Source organism: Solanum verrucosum, unplaced genomic scaffold (genome assembly GCF_900185275.1).
Source record: "Solanum verrucosum unplaced genomic scaffold, falcon-dt-bn FXZP01000079.1, whole genome shotgun sequence".
Lineage (NCBI taxonomy): Eukaryota > Viridiplantae > Streptophyta > Magnoliopsida > Solanales > Solanaceae > Solanum > Solanum verrucosum.
In genome coordinates this window covers 123,144-150,027 of record NW_026020368.1, presented here as the reverse complement: position 1 = coordinate 150,027, position 26,884 = coordinate 123,144, and the positions used below count along the sequence as shown (strand labels likewise).

At 32.0% G+C, this 26,884-nt stretch overlaps 3 protein-coding genes across 10 annotated transcripts; 1 reads left to right on the top strand and 2 right to left on the bottom strand.

Moving 5' to 3' along the window:
* Window positions 1-276: 276 nt before the first annotated feature.
* On the bottom strand, window positions 277-4,201 carry LOC125838195 (peroxisome biogenesis protein 19-2-like). Its single transcript, XM_049517271.1, has 5 exons — window positions 4,055-4,201; window positions 3,784-3,832; window positions 3,389-3,680; window positions 1,804-2,120; window positions 277-477 (listed from the first exon to the last, which is right to left on the bottom strand). The coding sequence occupies exons 1-5, from the start codon at window positions 4,095-4,097 to the stop codon at window positions 432-434; spliced, it is 747 nt and encodes a 248-aa protein (XP_049373228.1). The 5' UTR covers window positions 4,098-4,201; the 3' UTR covers window positions 277-431.
* A 1,571-nt stretch (window positions 4,202-5,772) lies between these two features.
* On the bottom strand, window positions 5,773-10,733 carry LOC125838174 (uncharacterized). 8 transcript variants are annotated; one of them, XM_049517241.1, is made up of 3 exons: window positions 9,890-10,555; window positions 6,477-7,752; window positions 5,773-6,394 (listed from the first exon to the last, which is right to left on the bottom strand). In XM_049517241.1, the coding sequence occupies exons 1-3, from the start codon at window positions 10,538-10,540 to the stop codon at window positions 6,378-6,380; spliced, it is 1,944 nt and encodes a 647-aa protein (XP_049373198.1). In that variant the 5' UTR covers window positions 10,541-10,555; the 3' UTR covers window positions 5,773-6,377. The 8 variants fall into 8 exon arrangements, with proteins under 8 accessions (XP_049373198.1, XP_049373199.1, XP_049373200.1 ...); XM_049517242.1 differs by having other exon boundaries at window positions 6,186-6,391; XM_049517243.1 differs by lacking the exon at window positions 5,773-6,394 and having other exon boundaries at window positions 6,405-7,544; window positions 7,581-7,752; window positions 9,890-10,688.
* An 8,400-nt stretch (window positions 10,734-19,133) lies between these two features.
* LOC125837953 (uncharacterized) lies at window positions 19,134-21,551 on the top strand. The gene is made up of 2 exons (XM_049517026.1): window positions 19,134-20,552; window positions 20,640-21,551. Exons 1-2 carry the CDS (start codon window positions 19,134-19,136, stop codon window positions 21,549-21,551), a joined length of 2,331 nt encoding a protein of 776 aa, XP_049372983.1.
* The last annotated feature ends 5,333 nt before the right edge of the window (window positions 21,552-26,884 follow it).

Sequence of the window (26,884 nt, the reverse complement as noted above, 5' to 3'; positions counted from 1 at the left end):
GAATGTTTCTCCACGAAAAAGATTGTTTCTCACTTGATTTTTTCTGTTACTAAAATGTATGTGGAATAGGTTCTTTAATATTTATTCATGGATTTACGTTATGTATGCTAACAGTGTAAATATTAAGTCCTGGTGAAATAAGTAAAGAACAAAGTATGAGATTATTTATTTTCCTTATTCATACACATAAAGAATTGTCAATGCTTTGTCCAACATCTCGAGAATTTTGAAGCATTTTATGTATGGAAAGGTATGCAATATATGAACACCAAAAAGAAAGAAAAGAATGCACGTCAATGCTTATTAGAAAGATGAGAACCACAATCAAATTCCATACAAAAAATAACCTGTGTTCTATGTATATTGTTTACAATGGTAAAAGAACCAACTTAAGGAGCAAGGTGGACATCAGGATAGTCCCCAGTGTATCTTCACATAATACAGCAGTTCTGTTGGGACTCAAGCATCTCCGGTGATCTGTAAACCATAAGAAGAAAAACTGTTCATTCACAATTAAAGATACTGCTAAACATCAAAACAGTTAAGAGGGGTTGCATTTTCATGCAGATGCAGTGATAAGACATGAAAACAAAAACGTCTTCAAATGAAGAAGAGGGCTCATTTCCAAGAAACATGTGTGTGTTTGCACCAAAGATTCAGAAATCATCAGAACAATGGTGGACAGACTGAGGAATTCTCCCAATCTTCTAACATATGCCATCAATTTTGTTCTTCCTTTACAATGTAGCACAAGGTTCTTTAGGCAGCTGTTTTCGCTTTTGAAGCTGGGAGAGTTGTCACATGGGATACAGTCCAAAGAAAATTTTGAACATTATAACGTAGCTCTCTATAGGAGAGGGAAGAGAAAGGGTGGCTGAGAAGTGTACATGCTTGCTGTTAAGGTTAAAGCAAATGAGCAAAAGAAACCTTATAAAATCTGCACGATTTCATATTTCACATGAACTTTTTACTGTTGAAGCTGAAGGTATTAACAAGTACGTCCATTAACATCCTAGCTGTAAATTGCAACCGTTGTCCAACCACCAAAATACAGTTTTCCTCATCTGTATTGTTTCATTAACTTGCCTCAATAGGTTTTCCCTGTAAATAGTACTCCTTCTGTCGTAATTTACGTGGCACCCTTTGACTTAAGCACAAAGTTCAAGAAAAAAAGACTTCCGAAATTTGTGGTATAAAACAAACCTTAGACATTTGTGTGGCCAACACTTATTTTATTAAGGGTAATTGCGGAATATTAAAGTTGAGTTGTTTCTCATTATAAAAAGGTGACGTTCTTTTTGGGACAGACTAAAAAAAAAGTGTGCCACATAAATTGAGACAAAGGGACTAAGACTTAATATCTCCACCCTTCAGCATCAAGATTAACAGAAATCTTATGGTGGTTTAATCTAAGAGTTAGCTCACATAAAGCGGTATTAACAGTATCACAAGAAAAAAGGATATCTTGATCAGACTGCATTTGAGTTTTGTAGGAGTGGTTCGTTTAGTCAAAAAGTTTGAGCCAAGAGGTGGAACTTTCAGGCTTTGATAGGATCTTATCTTAAGGTAATACAGTTAACACACATGATCTACGCTTAGATCTAAATATAGATTACAAAAGATACTTGCATGCTTTGAGTCCATCATCTTTAGGCAAATATGTATAGGCCAAAAGCTTAAATGCCTACAATCTCCAGGTAAAACAAGGAAAAAGGGCATGATTCCAGCATTTAACTACCACCAATAAATCAACACCCAGACAACTTAATTTGAATGAAATTCTGAAGATGCTGGAGCACTTACAGTTGTCCAAGAGTTGATATATCAAAGTCCGGAGCAAGCTCCTGCACTATATCGTTTGGTGGTTGGCCACATTCTTGCATTTTCTGCATAAGCTCAACAATTTTGTTAAAGTTGCTTGGCTCAGTTTCATAGACTTCGTTTAGATCTCTGATATGTTCATACTGGTGCCCGTAACGTTCATATTCTTCACTGCTTAACATGGCTTTATTGTCTTCCAACCATTTTGGATATCTTTCTCCAATTTCTCTCATAGGTTCATGAAGAATTTCCTTTGAAAGAAGCTGCTGCATCATGGTCTCTACAATAGACTCCATGTCCTAGTAATTAGTCAATCAAAATAGTTACAAATCCATTCCAAACAAGTGAGAAGAAGCAACATATAAGAATAATATATGCACTAGAGTGTATGCTTAGTCCCTACATGGATATTCTGGATGATTGCAGAAAATGAACAGAAAACAAAGGAATTGAAAATTTTAGGAGCTATTCACTACTACATTTCTCATTCAACGCATTCAAATGTTTCATCATGTTCAATATTGTTCACCTCTATTTTTAAGGACTAATGTAATTAACATTCCAATATTGTTCCCCACTCCAGCCAATGACAAAGCTATCTCAGCACTTTGCTCTTAACGGTCCAACATTGTTCTTATCTGACCCATAACTGTACTTCTTTCGCATTATTAAATAGAAAGAATCAAGAAGATGAAACAGAGCATCTACTCAAAACTGAATGTTAATAATCACAACATATTCCTTATCAGGAAAAAAATAATGAAGTCAAAACAGCTAGAGATTGAAAGTAAAGTAGCATATAGATCAATGGTGAAATGAGAAATTCCAAAGTAGAGGGAATAGGACCTAAGAATGTAACAGGCTTTAAAAGGGGCAACTTCTGGCTAGATTCCTCCAATGGGTCTTTAGAAGGGTGGCAGTTCTCTACTTTGGAGGATTTGGTCAAGACCAAACAGTTTGATGAAATTCAGTCTTTGGAACAAGAAGTTTCATTCAGCTTCCTTAGTCCACTGGTCTACATATGCAAATTTATTTATTTTTTTGATAAGGACGGATCAACATATGCGAGTCACACTGATTTATACAATTTATATGTCGGTCCAAGCATACTAAACAGGCCAACTGAACACAAGACTACAACAACTTCCACAATCTGCAGAATGTTTAAAATCATGGAAAGCCTTGAGATCTTATATCAATTCATTACCAAAAGTTTCCCATGCATAGAAGCAATCATTTAGTCAGCTGAAAATACTAATTATGTTTATAATTAAGCAAAAAAATTTCTATTAACTATATCAATATATTAACATCCTCTTTTCTCATCACCCCCTTCCCTTTCCCAAACATCCAGTATGTAGGAGAACCAAATGTCTCATCATTACGTAAATTTTCTGAAAGGGACTTCACACACAACTATGAAGCTTCATAAGAGATGTATATTTTGCAGTTTCAATATTCACTGTTCTATACAACAGCATACCCAGTATAATCCCACAAAGTGGGGCAGTGTTCATTAGAGAAAAAAGCAACAACCGTAAACATTCAAAGAGCTTAAGAAATATACCTGAGAACCAGCCAGCTCCTCAAACTGTTTGACCCAATCCTCCATCATTGGATCACTTCCAAAGTTCTCCACACCGGGTCTCGGCCCTGCCACTGATTCCAATCCTTTAACAGCTTCTCTAGTCTGCTCTCTAAGCTTATCAAGAGCTTCCGAGACATGCGAGTCCTTTGTCTCCTTGGCAGCCTTTTGCTTCCCCTTCTTCTTAGCTTTCAAATCAGGCAACGACATCCCAAGCCCTTGAACCTCACTAGGCATACAAGAACTCTCTTTCTTTCCCTCTCCATCCCCATTTCTACAATCAAAATCAACCCTTTTCAATCACAGCTCAAAATTCAAACCCCATTAGCTAAAACATAAGTAAAGATTTACATGCCATAAGAGAAAGCAGAAAAAACCTTTGAGAAGCAGAAGTGAGATTGAGGCTCTGAAAATCATCCAAAGCACCTAAAAATAATGAATTTCCAATCAAAATTCAATCCAAATTGACCTACATCTTCTCCTCAAATTCAAACACTTATCCTATAACTGCTGCTTTCGGTGTTTTATTTTTTGAAAAAACATTAATATCAAACACTGTGTTCACTCCAAAGCAACTGACTCTATATGCAAGAAACAGGTTAATAGAAAGAAATTGGTCGAAAAGGGTAAAAGGGTGTGGCTACTTACTGTCAAGAAGTTGGTCTAAATCATCAGAGTGGTCCGTAGCCATGGATTCCTCTACGCTCTGTGTCTCCTCTATTGCCAAAATCTAATCTTTTTTAATCAAAGATTATGAAAAAAAATTGAGATTTAATTTATATAGAGTGTGTGCGTGAGGTATAATGACGTATTTCTTTGGTGGAAAACCCAACAAAAGGGGAATAGGGTTTTGCTCAGAAAAAATGAGATGATCATATTTACAAAATAAAATAATACTACCATTAAAGTTAACGAATGTGAATGTTATATATTGGTCTCGAGTTCGAGAAGTTTTATGGTGGAGTGATGAGTATTTTTTTCATTTTTAATTAAAGATTTTAAGTTCGAGAAAAGTGTGGAGTCGCTTTTGTTAGAATGTGGTTTACCTTCTAATGTAGAATTTCATCGAATCTAATCAGACATTTGAACACCAAGTGAAAAATCAATATATTGCATAAAATAATAAGAATTAGAATTAACAAATGTGGTTTGGAGAGAGGAAGAAAATACTCTAATAAGGATTTCAAATTCGGTAAATTAGTAAGATAAGTGATATCGATAGTTTTTAAATGTTGATGGATAAATCATATTTAAGAAAGGAAGTTCAAATTCTAAATAATCTTTGTAAAAAGTAATAATTAAACATAACTTCAATATTAAAATTTTTAATAAAATGAATAATATTTGATTTTCTAAACGCCTACTTCTCATTTTAAAAATTCAAGACAAAATTACTTTATAAAAAATATTTTATTCTTAGTAATTGTTCTTGAAGACTACAAACACCTTTATCATAACATATAAATAGAGTAAATCTTCAATAAAGAGAAATTATATTTTTCGACATAAATAAATCAAACACTCCTCCACATGTAAAAATTAAAAACACGAAAAGTATTCTGAGACATGGAGAGTAACATAATTCGATCAATTTGTACCTAATAAAGTATTAGTATATATATAATCATGATGTTCGAATCAGCTTACGTACACCTTAACTAGTTTTACCAAATACCAACACATAATATATTGAATAATTGTGTCTACGAGAACTTAAACATATAGAAAAAAAAAGCAATTTGTGTTTTTTCTCCTATTTTCATTATCTAAAGTGATAATTACTGCTTATCTGAACAAATGATACTGAAAATATTTTTTAGAACTTGATTGTGCTTGAACTGAGAATTAAATGACTTACATAAACTTCTTTCTTGATATTTCCCTTACGCTTTTTAAAATTGCCTGTATGTTCGAAATCAAACATATATTTTCAAGAAAAGAACATTTTATTTTATTTCTTTACTTAAGATGCCATATCTTAGGGAAAATCAATAGCTTAAAGTGAAATATTACCTTATCATCAAAATTATCAGTTCTCTTATTTTTCTCAGTAGTATATTTATCAAAACAAGAAATACTAATGAGAAGCCTTGTATAGTCAAATCTTGTTACAACTTGTAATAGCATTTCACTATAATGACTTAATCTTTCCAAAAACAAATTCTTATGTTTTATTTTACTTTCTCTATAATAACATTCTACCTTTGCTCTATAATAATAATAACATTCTACCTGTAATAAAGTAATTGCATTCCAATTTCCATATGGTGGTACACTCTTTGTCAAATTACCTTTACATATCAGTCATACTAAAAAAATTGTGTAATAATTATCATTAATGACATGTAAATTTCAAGTCTGAATATCTAAAAGAAAAAACTATATTTAAATGGCATATGTCAATTACAGTCATAACTTCACAAGAAAAACTACCGGTGTTTGCCTTTTTATTTTGTTTTGGTTAAATTGGTTAACAAATACATTCCTTCTTCTTGGTAGATAAAAATATTAAACTATTTTTTTTTTGTTTATAACAGCTAAATGAAATCTAAACATCAAACTACACCTTAATTCTTCTCTAAGCATTTTCACTACCAAGGAGGCAGACAATAACAGTAACAGTAACTACTACGTTCTCAGACTTGAGTAAAATTACTTCTGAACTTGTTTGAGTAAAATTACCAGCTGGCTTAACAATTGTAACTTTCTGAACTATCCCCGTGTGTGAAAGGGGGAGAAGAAAACAAGCCAAAGCTCGCGCCTAACAGTGAGTCATATATGTAATTTTCACCATCTGATCAGAGGTGGATTTTTTAAAGTAGGAAGCCAACAACATCAACTGCAAATGGACCGTCGTCACCTGCTGCTAACCTGCAATTACATGATCAGATGTAGTAGTCACCCAGATTATTCACAGATTGGGCGTCATTTCTCTGCGCATTGCAGGTATAGTTGTTACCTTTCTTCCATATCAATTCAAACTGACTCCTGCAATGCATTCTAGTGGTCAATATTCAGGAAATTTCTTACTTGAGGGTTGGAATTTTTTGCTAAGAATCAGAAACCACACCTGTCGCAGAAGGCACAGCATTTTCATTTTGAGGAAGAAGAGAAGCACCAGCAATGGGATCTGAAGCTTGAGCACCATTCAAAACTTGTTGAGCACCCTGTGAATGGTGTAGGGAATTTGTGATGGGATTAGGCGGATAAATTGCTTGAAGTCCTGCTTGTCCATATATAGGGTGGTGACCTTCAACACACTTGAGCGCTGACTTGTGCTGTCTACCCAAAAGATGTTGTCTCAGAATCTCCCGTGTATCACATTGCACATTACACAGGTCACACATCAAAGGAATTGCAACATTAGAATTGGAAGGTTCAATCGCCAGCCTCCTTGCTTTAGAAGCTTTATTTTTCTTCCTTCCACCAACTAATGTCTTACGTTTCACACTGGACCTCTGATTTCCAGATTGATTCATCATAGGTTTCTTTTCCGGTGAATCTCGATTTGCATCTTTAGGTGGATCAGCTTGTTGTGCATTATTGATTTTCTGTTCAGTTACTAATTTATTTTCAGAAGATGAAGTATCTAAAGGAATATTTTGTCGTGGATTCTGCTGAGTCTCTTCTTCCACAAGCAAGTTATCAGGCTTCATGTCTGTTAAAGGAATATTTTGTGGTGGATTCTGCTTTGTCTCTTCTTCAGCAAGCAAGTCATCAGGCTTCATGGCTGTTAAAGGAATATTTTGTGGTGGATTCTGCTGAGTCTCTTCTTCCACAAGCAAGTTATCAGGCTTCATGTCTGTTAAAGGAATATGTTGTGGTGGATTCTGCTTTGTCTCTTCTTCAGCAAGCAAGTCATCAGGCTTCATGGCTGTTAAAGGAATATTTTGTGGTACATTCTGCTTAGTCTCTTCTTCCACAAGCAAGTTATCAGGCTTCGTGGCTGTTCCTGGTTCTAAATCACCAGAAGGTTTCTGCACATTCTCGACATCACTAACAGTTCTGTTTTCATTTGCTTCCAATTTTTCCAAGTTCCTTTTGTGCCGCTTTCCATTCAAGTGCATCTTAAGGATGCCCAAACAACCGCAATCAACATTGCACAGGTCACACCTACCAACTCCAGCAGAATTGCTAACTTTATCCCCCCTCCTATCACCACCTTTACTCTGACCATCACCCCTCCTTCTATCACCACCTTTGCTCTGACCATCACCCCTCCTTCTATCACCACCTTTGCTCTGACCATCACCCCTCCTTCTATCACCACCTTTGCTCTGACCACCACCCCTCCTTCTATCACCACCCATCCTTCTACCACCACCCTTATCTAATGATTGACCAACCTGCAGAAGTAGCCTCATGTGAACATTCAAGACTTCAACAGCCAGTTCCAACAAAATGGATTATTAAAAGTGGTGGAGGAAATGGGAATGTAGCTAGATCTGCAAAAAAATCTAATGGCCGTGTGATTATATATCATATCACACAAACCAGAAAACTTTACAGCCTCACCCCTGGCCTTGTCTACATTGCTAAATAGTTACTCCATCATTGCACATTTAATCAAAAATTTGACACGATAAGACAAAATTAATTGTTAGCACTATGGTCATGATAAGAAGAATAAAGCAGACTCAAAATGAAAAAAAGATTGACCATTTGGTAGAATAGGTAGCAACTCAATGTATATGCCTATATGGATGGGTTCTGGTAAATGGAAAACATTTATCTCATAATATTAAGTTTTAGCAGAACAGTATGATGGCAATAAGTAGGATTTAAATGTGTATCACGTGGATCTATTTCATTTCTGTCTGAGCTAAGCCTGCCAAACATTTTTTTACTTCCATGAAGAAACTCTCTCCACATTCTTGGCCCTTCTTTTCCTGCTCAAGGTTGAATCTGAACTAACCTTTAACCGTTCCAAGCAACAGCAAGAATAGGCTACTCGAATAACAACTACCAGTTTTTATCTTCTTCTACCTCACCGACACTTAAATTTCACCATTTTGACTGGCATAATAATCTCAAAACAGCTGAATTTAGAGCATTGTTCACTAAGTGTATTTTCAAAGTATAAAGTTTCCACGGCACTTTCACCTCCACAAGCACAGCCAACCATTATAGAAGATGTTGAGACATTGTCACATCTCAACAAATGATTAGGTGTTGCCACATCTATATAAATAGGGAATGTTTTTTCCGTTCTCAGACTCATGAATCACATGATATTCTATCACGAACCAAGACGACGCCCAATCTTGTCGAAGGAAGAAAATCCAATAACACAACCAATAGCATTGCAAATGCAGTAAGTACAAGGGCGGATGACTGGTCTACTTGAAACTTTAGTAAAACAGATTTTAGGTTAAGCTAATCTCTAAAAGCACATGGGCATGGTCTACAAGTAGCTTCTTCTATCATAATCCCCTCTAATGAATTCTTTTAGCACCCTATTCTTTTCAACAACTAGAGCTCGACCTGAAGTAATATAATTGCCGACTAATAGAATACTTCACATGACTTTTGAGTAAAAAGGTCACAAGTTCATGATTGCAGACATACCAACAGTTGTGTTAGAAAATTCAATACATCAGAAAGCCAAAACAACCCACATGATTACTCCAACAGCTATAGGCATGCTCATCAACACTTGACAGATAGACTCCTACCTAGGAAGATGGTCTGGTACATTTTCTTACTCCTTCCCCCCTAACTCCATCTCTCATGGTGTCCAACACTCGTCATGCTTTCTAGGCCATTGTCCTCAATCTATTAGTAATCGAAGATAACTACTTACAGAAGTCCAAAATTTCAGTTGCTCGGTCATACAAAGGCACTTAAGAAAGATTCGATAAGAACTTCAACAATGCAAAAAGGAACGACAATTTCTCTGTAATTCATGCAGGAAAAGAACTTGTGAATAATTCAAGCACGCATTCTGCAAATTCCTCTACACATGGTGGATAATAAGTTCTGTAAAACCTGAAAACCACTCTAAAATCAAGATACAATCGTCATGAAGTAAGAGAAATGAAATTCACATATAAGTCACTGCTGTCAAAGGCTCTCTTGAGGTGCGCTTAATCCAAAAACTAGGTGAAAAATAGGTTTTGTGCTTCACCTCGTCTAAGCTGTGCTTTACTGCAGGCACTAAGGCACACACCTCATTGTTCACGAGCTCTGCCTAGAAGACAGAGCCACCAAATAAAATCATTTCACCTAATTGTAACTTTTTCTATTTGGTTTTCTACATAACTGTGGTTTGGGCTTACAGTTATTTTTCTTGAACTACCTATATTCTTGCGCTTTTATTCACTAAAGTCATTCTTTATAATTGCATTTTCACATAAAGCCTTTAGCTTTGCGGCTTTGATAACACTGATATAAGTTATAACATAGTTCAGAAAAAGGAGAAAAAAAAACAGATTGCTCAAAACACGAAGACGAAATACTTATTACTTGACAGAGACGACTTACATGAGAATGCAATCCAGATGGCCCCGCCCCATTTCCAGGAAATGCACCAGATCCCAGACCCGGACCCGAATAGGCACCCGGTCCTCCAATCACGGGTCCGAACCCTTGAGCCTGGGGGTACCAACTCTGGCCGTGCAATCCACCCGTGGCAGTCAGCCTTGCCGCTGCACCCACGGAACCAGCTAACTGGTTCAACTGTGCCAACGCTGCCACAGGATTCATCCCTAGCCCAATCCCGTCTGTCCTTTGGGGCAAGTGATAACCATTCTGCTGATTCGGTAACTGAAAGTGCGGTTGCCCATGTGATGCCGAAAAGGGTTGAATTGAAACCCCTGGCGGATGAATTGGGGGTTCTTGATGATTCCATTGTTGATGGGCTTGTGGGTGTTGTGGTGGATATGAATTTGAATAATTGGGAGGGTAATACGATGAATATTGTTGTTGGGGTTGTTGATGATGATGTTGCGGCTGCTGCTGCTGTTGTTGATGATGATATATCTGCGGCTGTTGTTGTTGATGTGGGTCTTGATAATTGGAGTAATATGATTGACGATCATAGGCTTGAAAACGAGATGGGTTGTAGGATTGTTGTTGGGATGCAGGATAAGAAGGATATTGGTTTTGCTGAGATGAAGAAGAAGAAGAATCCATGGAGCTTTAGGGTTTATTTGCTTGCAGCTGTTACGATTTTTATCTATCAACCAAGAAAGACAGAGAAAATGATTTCTAAATCTGAATTCAAATTCCGGAATACTAAATTATCAAGAAAACAAACGGGCCACTATAAAATCATAGAGAGAGAAAAGCCTAAAATCGTCCCTCAAGTTTACGCTCTCAAGCAAAGTCGTCCCTATTCTTATCATATGAAGCACAAGCAGTCCTTTTATATTCATATAATTCGTATACACATGGCAAATTGTGTGAAATACATATGTTCTATATGTCAAATCGCGTGAGATTTACTACATAGAACATGTATATTTACTTGTTCAATTTTATGATAGTTGAAGTGTAAATTATAGATGTAGGTTCCTTAGCAATATTTGTAGCCAATCGTGTTTAGGAGATTGCTTATGAATGTAGGTACCTTACTATTTTTTGCATACTTAAAGGGCCGTTTGTGCTTCATATGATTTAAAATTTCGACATGGACTTTGATTTAGAGCCCAAACATAAAGGGACATTTTTGAGTTTTTTTTCTCAATCTAAGACATGTCTTCTCTTTAACTTCACCAACCAAGGAGGAAAACATAAAAATTCAGGTATATATATATATATATATTTATGAAGCTTCTCTAATTTATTTATTTTTAAGACGTGATAGTTTAAGACTTCCTAAACTCTATATCGTTCATTCAGTGCATACCTAAATTTATTTCTATCCTAATTATTAATCTTTAAATTTGGCATTTTGATAGCTTTCCCCTTTAAATGATGACATAACAAAGAGGATATGGTGTGTGATGGTGTGAGGTTCGATAGAAAATTGACAAATTAATTGTCAAATCAAATATTTTTCTAACAGTTAATTCATAATTGTCATATAGATATTTAATGATTTATTTTTTTAAGTATATTTCTTTTTTACTTCTTCTTAATTAGAGAAGGATCCACGTAAAGAATGAAGAAACTGCATGTGCATTCGTTAATTTTGAAAAAAATCGATATAAATATGTGTATATATCTTGACAATCTTGTGATTGTCAAGACTCAAGATAGTTGGTACAATCTCTTAGTTTCAATATAATTCGGATTATCACTCTTTGGAACTCTTGTGATTTATTGGTCACCATTTACACCCCTTAGGTCCAGGACCTTCTAGCCCTCCACCATGCCAAGTTGCCAACACTCTGAATTGTCGCCTCAAGTATTGATCAATTTATATATTAAATTAGAAAAAGGTTAGAGAGAGGCGAGCAAGATTGAAAGAGGCGACATAGATATAATTGTATTAAATATATATATGATCTATAATTATATCGCGAATACAATTGATTTGTATCATTGAATATAATTGTATAAAATATTATTGTATTCGTTGATATAAATTATGTGTATAAATGAATTTGCTTAACAAATACAATTTCTATCAACAAATACAAGTTGTATCAACGAGTACTATTGTACTAATGAATATAATTGTATTAGGTTAAGTGTATGAACGAATATAGTTTGTATTAACGAATATAATTGGATCAATATTGTATATCGTAACAAATTGTTTTTATATTCATTTGTTGTCTTGTGTATTTGTATTTATGTCTTGCGGTGTGTGTTTGTATGCATATTTGTCGCCTTAAGTGTTTGTATTTATATTTGAATATATGTTACCATTTGTGTCTTGAAAAAATTACCATTTATATTTATACTAGATAATGGATCCCGTGTCAGCACGGGCCCAATATATGTTACATTTTTTGTCCAACAATAGTTATTTAATATACTAAAAACAGTTGTTCATTAATATTTGTCCAATTTAGAAAATCAAGAGATAATTTATTTTTTTATGTCTATTTTACCTTTATTATTAAATATTATCTAGCATCTAACACATTTCTCAAAGTATTAAATTTAATAAAGTGAAAGGATAATATAGTAATATTACCCTTATTTATTATTGTTTCTTAAGGAGTGTGTCAAGTCAATAGTGGACAACTATTGTTAGACAGAGGGAGTATTTATTTTGTCTCAATTTATGTGATATAAATAAAATTTTGAAAGTCAATTAATTTTTTTTATGATTTGTAAATTTTTTAAGTTATTAATTATTATAATTTATAGCACTTTGATATAATTTTTAGATAATATATGTTACTCCTTCTATTCCAATTTATATGGCATCGATAGAATTTCGAGAGTTGCCAAATTTTGATATCTTTTATATATTTTTAATAGATAATTATTATGATTTATAATACTTTTAAGTTATTTTTAAATAAGATATGTTATTCCATCTATTTCAATTTTGTGACACGGATAGAAATTTTCATTTAATCAAATTGCACAATAATAGTAATCCAAGTGACATACAAGCCGGGCTCACAGGTTTAATTGATATAGTAATAATTAAGTTAACACTAACATTAAAAGCAAAGAAGGGGTTGTGTCTTATTCAAAGAGCTACATGTGTCTCACAAAAGGATGAATTGACAAAAGTAATCCCAGATTGAATATTAATTCCAAACAATAGACATGTTGACGGAGAGGCGGTAGCTTATTCTCCTTAGTGCCCATTAGCACGGACTCAATATCTGTTATTTTTTTTTTTGTTCTCATTTTATGTAATATAGATAAAATTTAGAGAGTTAATTAAATTTTAATATAATTTTTAAATATTTTAAGTTGTTAATTATTGTGATTTATAGTTTTTACGTAATTTTTAAATAATATATGTTACTTACCTTGTCCCAATATATGTATCACAAATAGAATTTCAAGAGTCATTATGTTGTTAATAATTGAGATTTGAGATTTACAATACTTTTTATGTAGTTTCTAAATTAAATAATACATGTTACTTCTTTTGTCCCATTTTATGTGACACAAATAGATTAATTTTATGAATCAATCAATTTTTTTTATAAGCAATCAATTTTTTATATGTTTTTTAAAAAATATTTTTAAGTTGTCAATTATCATGATTTATAGTATTTTTTGCGTATTTTTTAAATATATAAAAGAATTAAAAAATAAGACAAACAAATTACAATAGAGATTTTTTTTTGCAAATATATATGCAAGTGTGGAACCACACAGGTGAACCAGACATGTTGACCTTCACCTGTGTGGTTATCCACACTTATATATAAGTAGTAGATATATGACTGAAATATATAATTTGTATTTTGAATCATAGACAAGGATTTGTATCATTGAAATATCGCATTAGTATTTGTATTACTGAAAAGAACTTGATAATTGACAATTACTATTTGTATTTATATCATTGCACATAGGGGTGTTCATGGTTCGATTTGGATCGGTTATTGATTAAAATCAAAATCAAATCAATTTAATCGGTTTTTAAATTTTTAAAACCAAACTAAATCAAATAAAAAAAGTAACCGTTGGTTTGGTTCAAATTTTTTGTTTTTTCGAATTGAAAGTAATAAATTAAATTTGTTGAGAGCATACTCATCTTGATAGACACAAACACCTAATACATGAATAATTCTACATATACGTTATTATGGATTCAATTAAGCAATACTAGAGTTATTATTACACAAATAAAGTGATTCGATTAAGAGAAAGTGTGACAATCTAATGTGACGTAGGGTAAGTAAAGATTAAAGTAATAGATTTTGATGGACTTGGTCTTAGGGTTTTAATAGTTAGGCTAAAATTTAAGTGTTGGGCTTGAGAAAATGATAAAGGGGTAAACTACATACATCCCACTACTTTACATCCCAGTTACTAGGAATCCCATTAGTTTTCAATATTACTTCCTATACCACTTTTTATTCCTAAGATACATGGGTAATAATCCTTAAGATACATGACTCTATTAAAATTTAAAGGAGGGATACATGTTTTAAAAGAGAGGATACACGTTCCTTAATTAATTTGAATTAATCGTGGGAGATAATCCCTTAAATGAAGGAGTAAGTTATGGGAGATATAACAACCATAACGTAATTCATGACTCCATTTCATCATCAACGATTTATATATCAAATTATTTTCTGAACCTCTTCATCTTCTTCGTCAAATTAAGATTCTTTTCAACCTTTAATTTTTTGAATTTTCTTTGATTATGGCGAATATCACAATATTGTTGAGGCATTCCGGTTCATAGGTATCTGAAATTGAATATGAAAATTATAGAATTGATGGAATACTTTTGAGAGATAATGCAAACTACAACAATCTAGTGGATGGTATTTCAGCATAATTAGGAATCGATTGTACTCGAAAAAGAATGGAGATCAGATACACGATGGAAGATAATCTAACTCCAATGGAAATCCGAAATGAGATGGGCATGAGATTTTTTATGGAACTGTAAAGACGTCAAACAAATTGCGGGGTGTATCCATTGTGCATAACAACAAAAGATCACAATTTTGGATGTGGCATTAATGGTGAAATTGTGTTTGAGCCAGATACATCAATTGTTCAAGTTGGAGGTGACGACATGAATGTATCTGCCGTAGTTCTTCCAGAGAATCGTAGTGTAGATGCATAATGTATTTTGGATATAAATTCGGATCATGTTATTGGTGACTGTAGTCACAAATTTGTTCAAGTCAAGCAGTTGTATAAGGACTAGAAGACTATTGTGGTTGTTATGCAAAAATATGCCATAGACAATCGATTCCAATACAAGGTTGCAAGATCCGACAAAAAGAGGTTAGTCATGTTTGTTGTTTTAGTGGTTGTACCGTTACTGTGTATCTGGTATTATGTGTAGAGTCATAATTTATATTGTGTATCTCGGACAAATAATTTATACCACATTATTTAAAGTAACAATCTAATGTTTAAAAGTAATGAAGTTTAAATCATATGGATCTTATTATGCGTGTATCTAATATAATAATGTTGAGCAGATATATGAAAATAAATTTGCCATAATTTTATAGTGTATCTCGAACAACTAAACGACCTGAAAATAATGTAGTACATATACATGAGAAAAATGTCTACAGATTTTATATTGTGTATCTCGTAAAAATATTAATGTATCTCGAATTTGGGTAGCATATATGATTAGTTGGGCATGTATCCTTTTTTGTTGTGAGTAGCATTATAATGAATTCAAAAAAATGTTAAGTTTCATTAGTTTGTATCTTATATGTTTAATAATGTATCTGGTAGCCTCAACTATTGTAAATGAGTGCCTTTGTATGCAATTATTTTTTGAGATGTATGTCTGAGGAGTGCCAATGGGTATTCAAAGCATCATATTTGAATAAGACAACTATTTTTTGAGTAAGGTGTTTCAATAACGATCATACATGCCCGTTAAAGGATAAAGCGATGTCACTGCGTCAAGCAACAGTTGGTTTAATAGCTGGAATGAGATACAAACTTTTTTTGTGATAGGGGAAGGAAACGTTTAATGAAGAAGAAGAATGGGTAATGGTGGGATACGTGAGGTATCTGTTTTGGGATTGGGGAGGGAAACGACTGAAAAGAATAAAGAGAAATTAATTTGAATTGTTAGTGTCCTACTAATTGAGGAAATGTAATTTTAAGATAATTATACATTATCATATTTAAAGGGATTGTGTATCTGATTTTTTTTTTTAAATATGGTATATTTTTAAAAAGTGGTATTCCATGTAATATTTTTAAAGTAGAAATAAAATATGCATATGTGGTAGTTAAGTATGTCTAGATAGGTAGTTTTTCCTTGATAAAGTTAAGACTTAAGTTAATTAAAATTTAACAAAATATTTATATTTTATTTATGAATAATATATAAATAATTATAAAATTTATATATATAATTTGCCGGTTCGGTTTGGTTGCGGTTTTCTTTTAGTAAACCAAAACCAAACCAAACAGTATCAATTTTTTAAAATTTAAAACTAAACCTAACCAAACTACACCAAAAATCGATTTGGTTCGGATTGCGGTTCAAATTGATTTTTTAATCATAACCATGAACAACCATAATTGTCGATTATTTGTATTTATATAAACAAATACATATGTGACTTTATTATATTTTATCAACTACATAGAAAGAGAAAGAGAAAGAGAGAGGAGAGGCAAGCGAGAAAAGTTAGAGAGAGATGCGAGGGGGTTGGGAAGAGAGGAGAGAGAAATTTGTTATTATCCTAACTATAGCTATATATGAGTTATAACACCAAATTTGGTGTGTGTGTATGAGAGAGGAGAGAGAAATTTATTATTATCTTAACTATAGCTATATATGAGTTATAACACCAAATTTGGTGTGTGTGTGAGAGAGATATATGGTCGTTTGGTGTGAAGGATAACACCAAATAGTCCTGAGATTAAATTATAGCGTCACTTAATTTGTTGTTTGGTTGGCAAGTCCGGGAGAATTTATCTTGAGATTAATAATTAGTATCGGGATAAGTTATTCCTCCCCTTTGGTGGTAAAGTAATCTCGGAATAACTTATCCCAGAATAAAATAGGTAAATGAAAAACGTATCACTTTAAACCATTTTTATACATTACTTTTCATGAAGGTCATTTTTATAAATAAATAACTTGTTCTTAAAATTTATGTAATGCGTATTATTTTGAATACAACAAATCAAACACTCAATAAAAAAGAGTCCTGCACCAAAACGGAACATTTTGAACCCTAAACACCAAAAGGGACCCTCTCTAAAAACACAAACCAAAATGGATAGTTCCCCATTTATGGGCAAACTACAACTACCATCTTTTAATGTCGTAGTCCTTGTTGACTTCAAATTCATCCAAACTAATATTACACAAACCTTAAAGATTGTTCACTCATTTGTGGGCGAACTACAATTCTTTTTAATAACTCCTCACCTGAATATATATCTCTTTCTCAATACATAAATATATATATATATATATATACATCATTTTTTTAATAAGCGTATATTTACTCTAAATTAAAAATTTAATAGATATATTTACCCTTACAAAATTAGCTAGTGAATGAGTCTAGTTTAGGTTCCAACGCATCGTATAATTGTCAAACTAGCAGCCATTCTTCGGAGTCGTTGGAAAATGAATGCAAGGATTAAAAGGTGATGCTTATTCGTGAAAGGAGTTTTCGTTGGTGACCAACAAAAGCACTTTGAATACTTGTGGGAATTCAAGGGCGGAGTGTGTTCATCTGAAATTTTTTAATAAAAAATTATGTACATTAATTTTACTTTTTATGGATATATTTTATCTAAACACAAGTCTAGATGTTGACTTATGATATAAAAATTCAAAATTCATCTGAGATTTCAAGCTTTAATCTCAAACACTATATTTTTATTTTTCGAATCTTTAATAAAAATCTTAGATCCATCCGTCAATATATTGTTCTAAAATTAATTCATCCACTTATAACTCAACCCAACTTTTTAATTAAGGGAGAAAATATAACGTCCATCGTGCCGCACTTGTTGATAGTGAATAGTGATTCTACTAGTCTAACCATTAATTAAGATTAAGTGTTTGTCATAATCGATGTTGTTTAATTTAATGAACTTGCTAATTGAACTAACTCTTTTATACTTGGTCAACCACTGTGTTTCACAATTCAAAAAGCAAGGTGTGCCATAAATTTTGAGAACTTGTAAGTTGGTTTGACATAAAGTCTTTTGTGACCCCAATGTTTTGTTTCATCAATTTTCATATTCTTTCAGTCTTTGACGGCGCAACAACAATCACACCATGTTTTTTTTATTAAAAAAAAATTGTTTTTAATTTTCTATTTTTTATATATATATATATATAAAATTTAAAATTCTAAATTACGTAAATGAGAATTTATGGATTTGAGACATAGCGAGTAGTCGGATCTTAGCAAGTCAAATGAAATGGACATATGCGTAGCTGGCTTTGGCATGCGACGTGATATCATCGAGAAAATGATCAAAATGGTCCTTGATGTATAATGGTTGTTTTATGTTGACCCTTAATATATTTCACATGATCTATATGGTCCTTGATGTATTATAAAAGATGATCAATTTGATCCTTTGACCTAAAACTAACAGATACATCAAAAAACTCATGTTAACTTTAACATCGGGTCCCACTTCAAAATAAACCGCGAAAACTTTCTCATCTCCTCATAAGCCATAGCGCCAAAGGTGCCCTAATTTTCTCCATCTTCATCTCTTTGAAGTTTCACTATAGAATTCTATATGCAGTAAAAATACTTACATTCTTCTTTATTACCAAGAATGTTCATCAAAAGAAATGGTGACAAAGAATCAACTCTATATTATGGTAAGATTTTTGTTTTTAGATTTTATGTTTTGCGTGTATTTTACTACTCTGCTTGTTGTTTCTCTTATGACTTCTTATGTCTCTGTCTAGGTAAAAGTATTGTCTTTTGTTAGTTTTGAGTTTTTCAACAAATGCATAAAGTTTTAGATAAGGGTCTCAGAACCTAAGCCTTTAATCTCGTAAAAAATATTCACTAGTGGTCCCAAAAATATTATATGTAGGTGGTCCTCATAATTTTTTTTTACAGATCCGGTGTTCGAGGCTGGATTTTTTAGTATTAAAATTAATCATATGGGACTAATGAAGCATCAACCAAGGAAAATTTATGTTGGAGGAATGGTGGACTATTTTGATTATGTTGAAGCAAAAAACCTTAATTTAGCAGATTTGAAGCAGATGGCTGTTATGTGCGGCTATATGAATGACTCGGAAATATTTTGGCATAAATTTGGAAAGTTCGGTGATAGGTGGAGATTAGTGTCTACTGAAGTAGAAGCTCTCTCAATTAAAAATTTTATCCCGAATGATAGAGTAGTTGAGTTGTATTTTGAACATTTGGACTCCTACATTGAAGTAGATTCAGGTGAGATTCTAGGCCACACAAATTGTACATTAAATCAAGAGCATATAGAATGTGGTGACACATACAATTCTGATGAGTTTGAAGATTCAGAAAATGAATTATCCGGTGACGATGTCATCCTTGAAAGACATGGACAAAAAAAGCAAAGCTTTGAGGATGGAAGGAAACTTATTAATGACGAAGTTCTGAGGAAATTGTCTAATGAAGATGGAGATTCAGATTGTGTGGACTCTGAAGATCAGAAGAGTTTGAATGGTGATTCTGATAATGAGTGCTTTCATTTTCCAAAGCATAACCCAAAAACTGAAGCAAAACATCCTATATTAGCATTAGAATATACATTTGGAAGCAGGGAGGAGTTCAAAAATGCGGTATCAATTCATGAGGTAAAAGCTGGGAAGAGTATTAGGTGGATAAAAAATGATGGAAAAAGAGCAAAAGCGAAGTGTAGAAATTCAGATTGTAAATGGGTAATTATGGCATCGGTAATGCATCGAGACAAGGCATTTCAGATTAAAACTTATGATTCCAAGCATACCTGCAAACGTTGGAACCATCGTAACAAGACAATAACCTCTTCTTTCATTGCAAGAATGTATCTTGATGCTATCAGTCAAAACAGAGAGTGGAAGTTGTCTGACTTTAGAGACACGGTCAGTGTGGGACTTAAAGCTCATGTTACTTTAGCTCAAGCTAGAAAGGCTAAAAAGAAGGCACTTGCATTAATTGATGGAGATGTGAAAGAACAATTTTCCATCCTTTGGGACTACTGCCTTGAAATTGGAAGGTCAAATCCTGGAACTTCAATGTATATGAAGCTAACTCAAAACGAAATGCCGAACAAACCATATAGATTTCAAAGAATCTATGTTTGTTTTGTTGCTTGTAAGGAGGGGTTTAAGGCTGGATGTAGAAAAATATTGGGTGTGGATGGGTGTTGGTTGAAGGGTCAAATGTATGGATATCAGTTGTTGACAGCAGTTGGCTTGGATGCCAATAATAATATTTTTCCAGTGGCCTATGCAGTTGTAGAAAAGGAAACTAGGGAGACATGGTCATGGTTTTTGACCTACTTAATTGATGATTTGGAGATTAATGATCAAGTTGATTGGACCTTTATGTCGGACAAACAAAAAGGTCTCATTGAAGCGTTTAATGAAGTTTTGCCATCCGTGAGTCATAGATTTTGCGTGAGACATCTTCATAATAATTTTAAGAGGGCTGGTTTTAGTGGTTCCTCGCTAAAATGTGCGCTTTAGGCTGCTGCAAGTGCTACAACTGTGGAATTTTTTAATGCTCGCATCAATGACATTGTTAAATTGGATGCCGAATCTGCTATATGGTTGAAAGAAAAGGAACCTATTGAATGGTCTAAATCACATTTTTCTCCCATTGCTAAGTGTGATATTTTGTTGAATAATATGTGTGAATCGTTTAATAGTATGATACTTGATGCTCGAGATAAGCCAATCATCACTTTGTTGGAAAAATTAAGATATCTTCTTATGGCTAGATTACAAGCTAATAGGGATAAAGCTGATAAATGGAATTCTGATGATATTTGCCCTCGGATTAAGAGTATTCTGCACAAAAATGAAAAAGATGCTGCTGGTTTTATTCCTAAAAAGTCGAATGAATGGAACTTTGAAATTCTTGGCGGAAGTGTGAGCGACATTTGGGCTGTGGACCTTGCTGGCAGAAAATGTAGCTGTAGAAAATGGACCATTACAGGAATCCCTTGCAAGCATGCTATTTCGGCAATTTGGCATAAAAATGACGAGGTTATTAATTATGTGGATGACTGCTATAATGTGGAAATGTATAAGCGAATCTATGAACCAGCTATTCTTCCAATAAATGGTTCACAGTTGTGGCCTAAATCAGGCAAGATCCCTCCTTTGCCTCCAATCTTTTCAAGACAAAATAAGTCTGGGAGAAAGCAAAAGTTGAGAAGGAAAGAACAAGATGAAGTAGGATCAAGTAGAACTAAGATGAAGAAGAAGCAAACATCAGTTAACTGTAGTCGATGTCACAAGTCTGGCCATAATACGAGAACTTGCAAGTTTAACTATGTACAGCCAGAAGGAGGAGTTTTTGAGTCAGCTTGTAGGATGCCTTCTACTTCATTTGTACCTGAAAAGTTGCCGGTAAATATTTTTATACCTAAGTAAGTTAGCTTGAAATCTTAAAAGAATCTGATTTTTTTCCTTCTACAGGTTAGAAGAACAAATTTTATCCATGATGATAATGTTGCGTCGTCCGACATGAATATTTAATCTGGTATCTTTTTTATTTGGCCACACCTACTCTTTTTTTTGGGTTTATATATTAGTTAATGGTGATTTTATATGTTTCAGAAGGATAGCTATTTTGAAGTGGCCATATTTTTGTTGATTATTTGATAGCTGATTGAAGTGGAGAATTTTTTGAGTTTTTGCGGCTAACTGGTTGAAGTGAAGATATTTTGTTGGTTTCATGCTAGTAGCTGGTTGATGTGAAGATATTACAAATTAACTTTAGTATTTCTTTTGTTGCTTTTGTTCATATTTTTGAATTAACTCATGTAATGTGATTTTGATAAGTTGCGACGTTGAATCTAAAGGATCTATGCTCTTACTTCTTGTCCCCTTATTTCAAACCCAAAAAAAGCCTTGATCGATATGAGAAAGATGTGATCGTATAAAAATTGAAATAAGAATCTTGGAGTTGGACAAATGGTCCCAACCCTTGATAAGCACCAGAGCTACGTAAACTGTTTTGCAAGCAAATAGATCTTCAAAAATTGCATCACTTCCCTGTTAGTTATCATTGTTTGCTGCCCTTACAACAACATCAAGTATCATAGATATTTCACCTTGGATGTATCTACTTTGAAGTAACTTTTTTAAAGCTTAGAATCTATCAGAAACTATCTCTCTATCTTCACAAGGTAAGGATAAGATCTACGTACATCATATCCATTCCGAACTTCACTAGACATGAGTGTGCTCATTAAAAGTGCACCAGATGTGCCAATACTTCACTAGACATGAGTGTGCTCATTAAAAGTGCACCAGATGTGCTAATAAAATGTTTCAATGCACCAAATTTTTCCATTGATTATAAGCACATATGCTCAATTTACATTAAAATTCTCAATATTGATGCACCAGGTATTCTCAATAAATGCACCAGATATGTTCAATTTGCACCAGATTCTACAATGACAAGGGACCAAATTTTTAATGTAAAATCTGCACTTCAATTATAAAAGCTAAAGCACCATATTTTTGAGAAAAGAAGTTGTCTATACAATTACATACACTAAAGATTACAGATCAACCTATGGAAACTGACTTGCACGATGATTCAAAAGATCAAATCGCAATTAGATATCAAATCTAGAGTAGAGTCATACAAGATAATATACCAACACACATTCTCTCTACTTTTGGCATTAACCAATTTGCTCTTCATTTTTTTTCACCTTTTCGTTCTCTTTTTCAAGCTCATTTCTAATCTAGAGTTATCGACTCCGTCTCAATCTTCCTTTTCAACTAATGTTATCGCATGATGCTACTGTCCATTTTCAAATACTTTCAGCTTCACTCCGTTTCTTTACTAATTTCGAAATCAAAAACATTGATCGTGAATCAATTTCATCCCTTTCTAACAGGGCTTTGATTAGATCTTCTGTATGTATCTTAAAAAACAATCAATTTTTTACACAACAACAATGAAAGACTTCCAGAATTTCTTTCTATTAAAATCACTTAGCATCTTTGAATTGGAGTAGCAATTGGGGATTCAGAGATGAACTAAAATGAGAAAAACTTCATCTTTCTTGACATTTTGCAGTGAAATTTGTGCTAAATGAGAAGAGAGAAGTTTGCTTTAATGGTTGAGGAGCAAAAAAATAATATCCACAAGCTCTTCTAAAACAGATCCGAAAATGGAGAATGAAGGGGAAAGAGAAAACTTTTGAGCGTTTTAAATTTTGCATGTGGGACCCGACGTTAAAGTTAACCTGATTTTTTTGATGTATCTGTTAGTTTTAGGTCAAAGGATCAAATTGATCCTCTTTTATAATACATTAAGGACCATATAAGTCATGTGGAATATATTAAGGATCAACATAAAACAACCCTTATACATTAAGGACCATTTTGATCATTTTCTCTGATATCATCAAAGTTGCTTCTTACGGTCGGCGCGGCTAAATGTAAGGAAATATTAATTTGTTTTTAAAAAAGATGAAAAATGGGGTGGGGGAAATTGAAAAAAGATTATAAAGGTGGAGAATCGAATTTTATCGAACAAATTAAAGGTTTAAGTAGCCACTAGATGAGATTTCCTATGGCGGTTTATGTTTAATAATCATTTTTAAGATGCACGTAAATAAATTACAAAGATATTTTTCAAGAAAATCATACTCCCTCTCTGTTCCTAATTACTTGTCCATTTTTCCTTTTTTATTTGTCCCTAATTACTTGTTCATTTTGACAAATCAAAAAATGATTTTTTTTACCTATTATACACTCAATTAATTACTTTGAAAAAAACAGAATTTCTTGAAAATCTTAAGTTTTTAATTCATCCACTTCATAATTAATAGGGGTAAAATTGTAAACTCACTATGTCAATCTATATATATATATATATATATATATATATATATATAATAGGAGAGGTGATAGCGCTTATGTGTCAACGCCACAATTAATCTCTAATTTTCAACTTTTAAATTATCAATTAATAAATAACTAATTTGTTTTTTAATAAAGAAAAGAAGTTACTTTTTTAGAAGATAAGTTAGAGTTTTTTTCATTTAATAAAAATTATTTGTTTTTTTCTTTAAAAAACGTTTAAAAAAATTAGATACATTATTGAATTTTGATTTATTTTTTAAAAATAATTAAACATTGATTGACAAAAAGTATCTACTATATAATAATAATAATAATAATCATATTTCCACAACCTCCTTATTTATAGCAAAAGAAATAATAATAATAATAATAATAATAATAATAATAATAATATTAATATTAATAATAATAATAATAATAATAACCTCCTTATTTATAGCAAAACAAATATATAATAATAATAATAATAATAAAAAACTTAATTATTAAATTAATAAAATTATTTTTGAAAATCACGTAAACATAAAAATAAACAATCCTTGTAATACTATTTATTTTTTTTAAATGACAGAATAGATATTTTTAAATAATGAATCACTATTTTATTTTTAAAAAAGATTTAAAAGCAGTTTTTACAATTAAAAATTAATTTAATTTTCGAATTGGAAAATATAAAAAAATCTGAATAATTACAAACAGAAAGCCAAAAACTGAAATATAAGAACACAAATTAATTTTAAAATGAAAAAAATCAAACAATTAAAAAGACGTTTAGGACTCTTTTTTTTTTATTTTATAAATAACAAGACGTTTAGGACTCTAAAAAATTGATTACATATAATGGTATTAAATAATAAATAACTATTTTTTAAATGAGTTTAAAACCAAACAGTTCTAAAAAATAGGATTTTTGTTTTGGTGCATTTGTAAAAAATTGACTTTATCTTAAACAATTGAGGTTTTTTAATTCAAAATTGATTATAACTTCTATTTACAGTTTTAGAGTTTTAACATTTTTAATAGTGTATTTTAAACATATATATTTGCCTACGTGGACATAAAAAATAATGCAAAATTATAAATAGTAATGTGTCCACGTGGACACATATATACCTTTAAAATACACTATTAAATAGTTAGAGGGTAAAAATACGGTATTAAATAGTCTAGGGAGGTAATAGGTCCTCATGAAAGTTTAGTATTGCAACAGCAAATCCGACCAAAGTTAAGGTATTTTTCAGACCCTTATCCCTAACTTATAAGTGTTGGTCGAGTTGATAAATCTAAGCGTGTGGGTGCTAGAAGTCCCATAACAACATTGGATGGTGCAATTGATTTTTTATTTTATTTTTTGTGTTTTGGGCTATTATCACTTTATGAACTAATTTTTGTAATTGAGTTGAAATTTTTATATTACATTATTTACGTTTCAGTTGGCAAATTTAAACGTATAGTAGAGCGTTAGAATCCTCACATCAGTGTAGGATAATGCACTTGGATTATTTTCACATCATAAACTAGTTTTGGATAGATTTGATATTAATTTCTTTATCACAACTAATATCATAAATGTTTGTGGTTGTACACAAATAAATAATGTCTTCGTTCGTTCATTATTTTTATTTGTTTATTTTAAACTTGTATATCCTTTAAGAAATAATAATTGATATGAACATTTAACCATTGTATCATTTCGTATTAGATCTTGAAAAATAAATAATTAATGATGCTAATTATAAGAATAAACATGTAAAAAAATAATTATTTTTTCTTGATATGTTACTCAATCTTTTCTTTTCTTTACTAGTAAGTCCTAAATTTGCATCTCCTCCTTCCTCCCCCACTCCCAACCCAAAAAAGGGACATAAATTATGTTAAAAGAAAATTCTTGAAGGATGGGAGCATCAATTGGCTTTTACTTTCATTTTCTTTTATATTAAGTATGTTTACTCCTATATAATCTATAGAAAACAGAAAAGTAATTATATATACCAATAAAATAAATAAAGTTGACCAAGAAAATAAAAACAAATTTAAAGAAGTTGACCAGCTTCAACGAAGCTTTATCAATTACCGCTGGCTTTATAACAAATCAACTACTCCCAACAATTTATTGACTAGTTATCTTTAATCTAATCTTTATACAAAGCCAGCCACATGTTTCTTTATAGTCAAATAAATTTAAGTACTATAAATTATTTATAGGATAATTAACTCATCAACTTAAAGTTTAAATGAAAGTACCATTTCAATTTTTCTATATATATATTCAAAATTTTACTAAATATATAGTATAATATTTAGCTCGAAACTTAATCAATTGGTTTGGTTACAAGTCACCTCTTTGAGTCGAGAGTTCAAGTTAATTAGTGGCCTAAAGTCCAAAAATAAATTGGAGGGCTTAAATTTTAAATTATTTTTTATTTTTTATTTTTGAGATGCAAAGTTATTATTTTCTTTTTATTGAAAAAACTTTATTTTTCATATATATATATATATCATTTTTTTTAAAATTTTGTGATCTTAAACATGTCAGGTGGAACCGTGAAAGTTAAATTTAAAAATTGACTGAAAGAGAAGAAACATTCTTTAATGTTTCGAAACAAACTAAAAAAATACAAATAAAATGAAAGACACAATACAATTTATTTATTTTTTGTTAGAAAGGGCTTATAATAGTTCTACTACTACTAAAAAATGGGTCCTTCAAATTTGAAGGCCTAAGACGGAGGCCATTTTTAAAGGCATTGAACCGCTCCTGCATTTAATGATTTGCGACCAAACTTCGTTATATAGTTATTTGTTGTAATAACACTTAAGTACTATAATGATTTGATTTTTTATTAAATCGATGTTTAATGTATGTTTTACTTCTA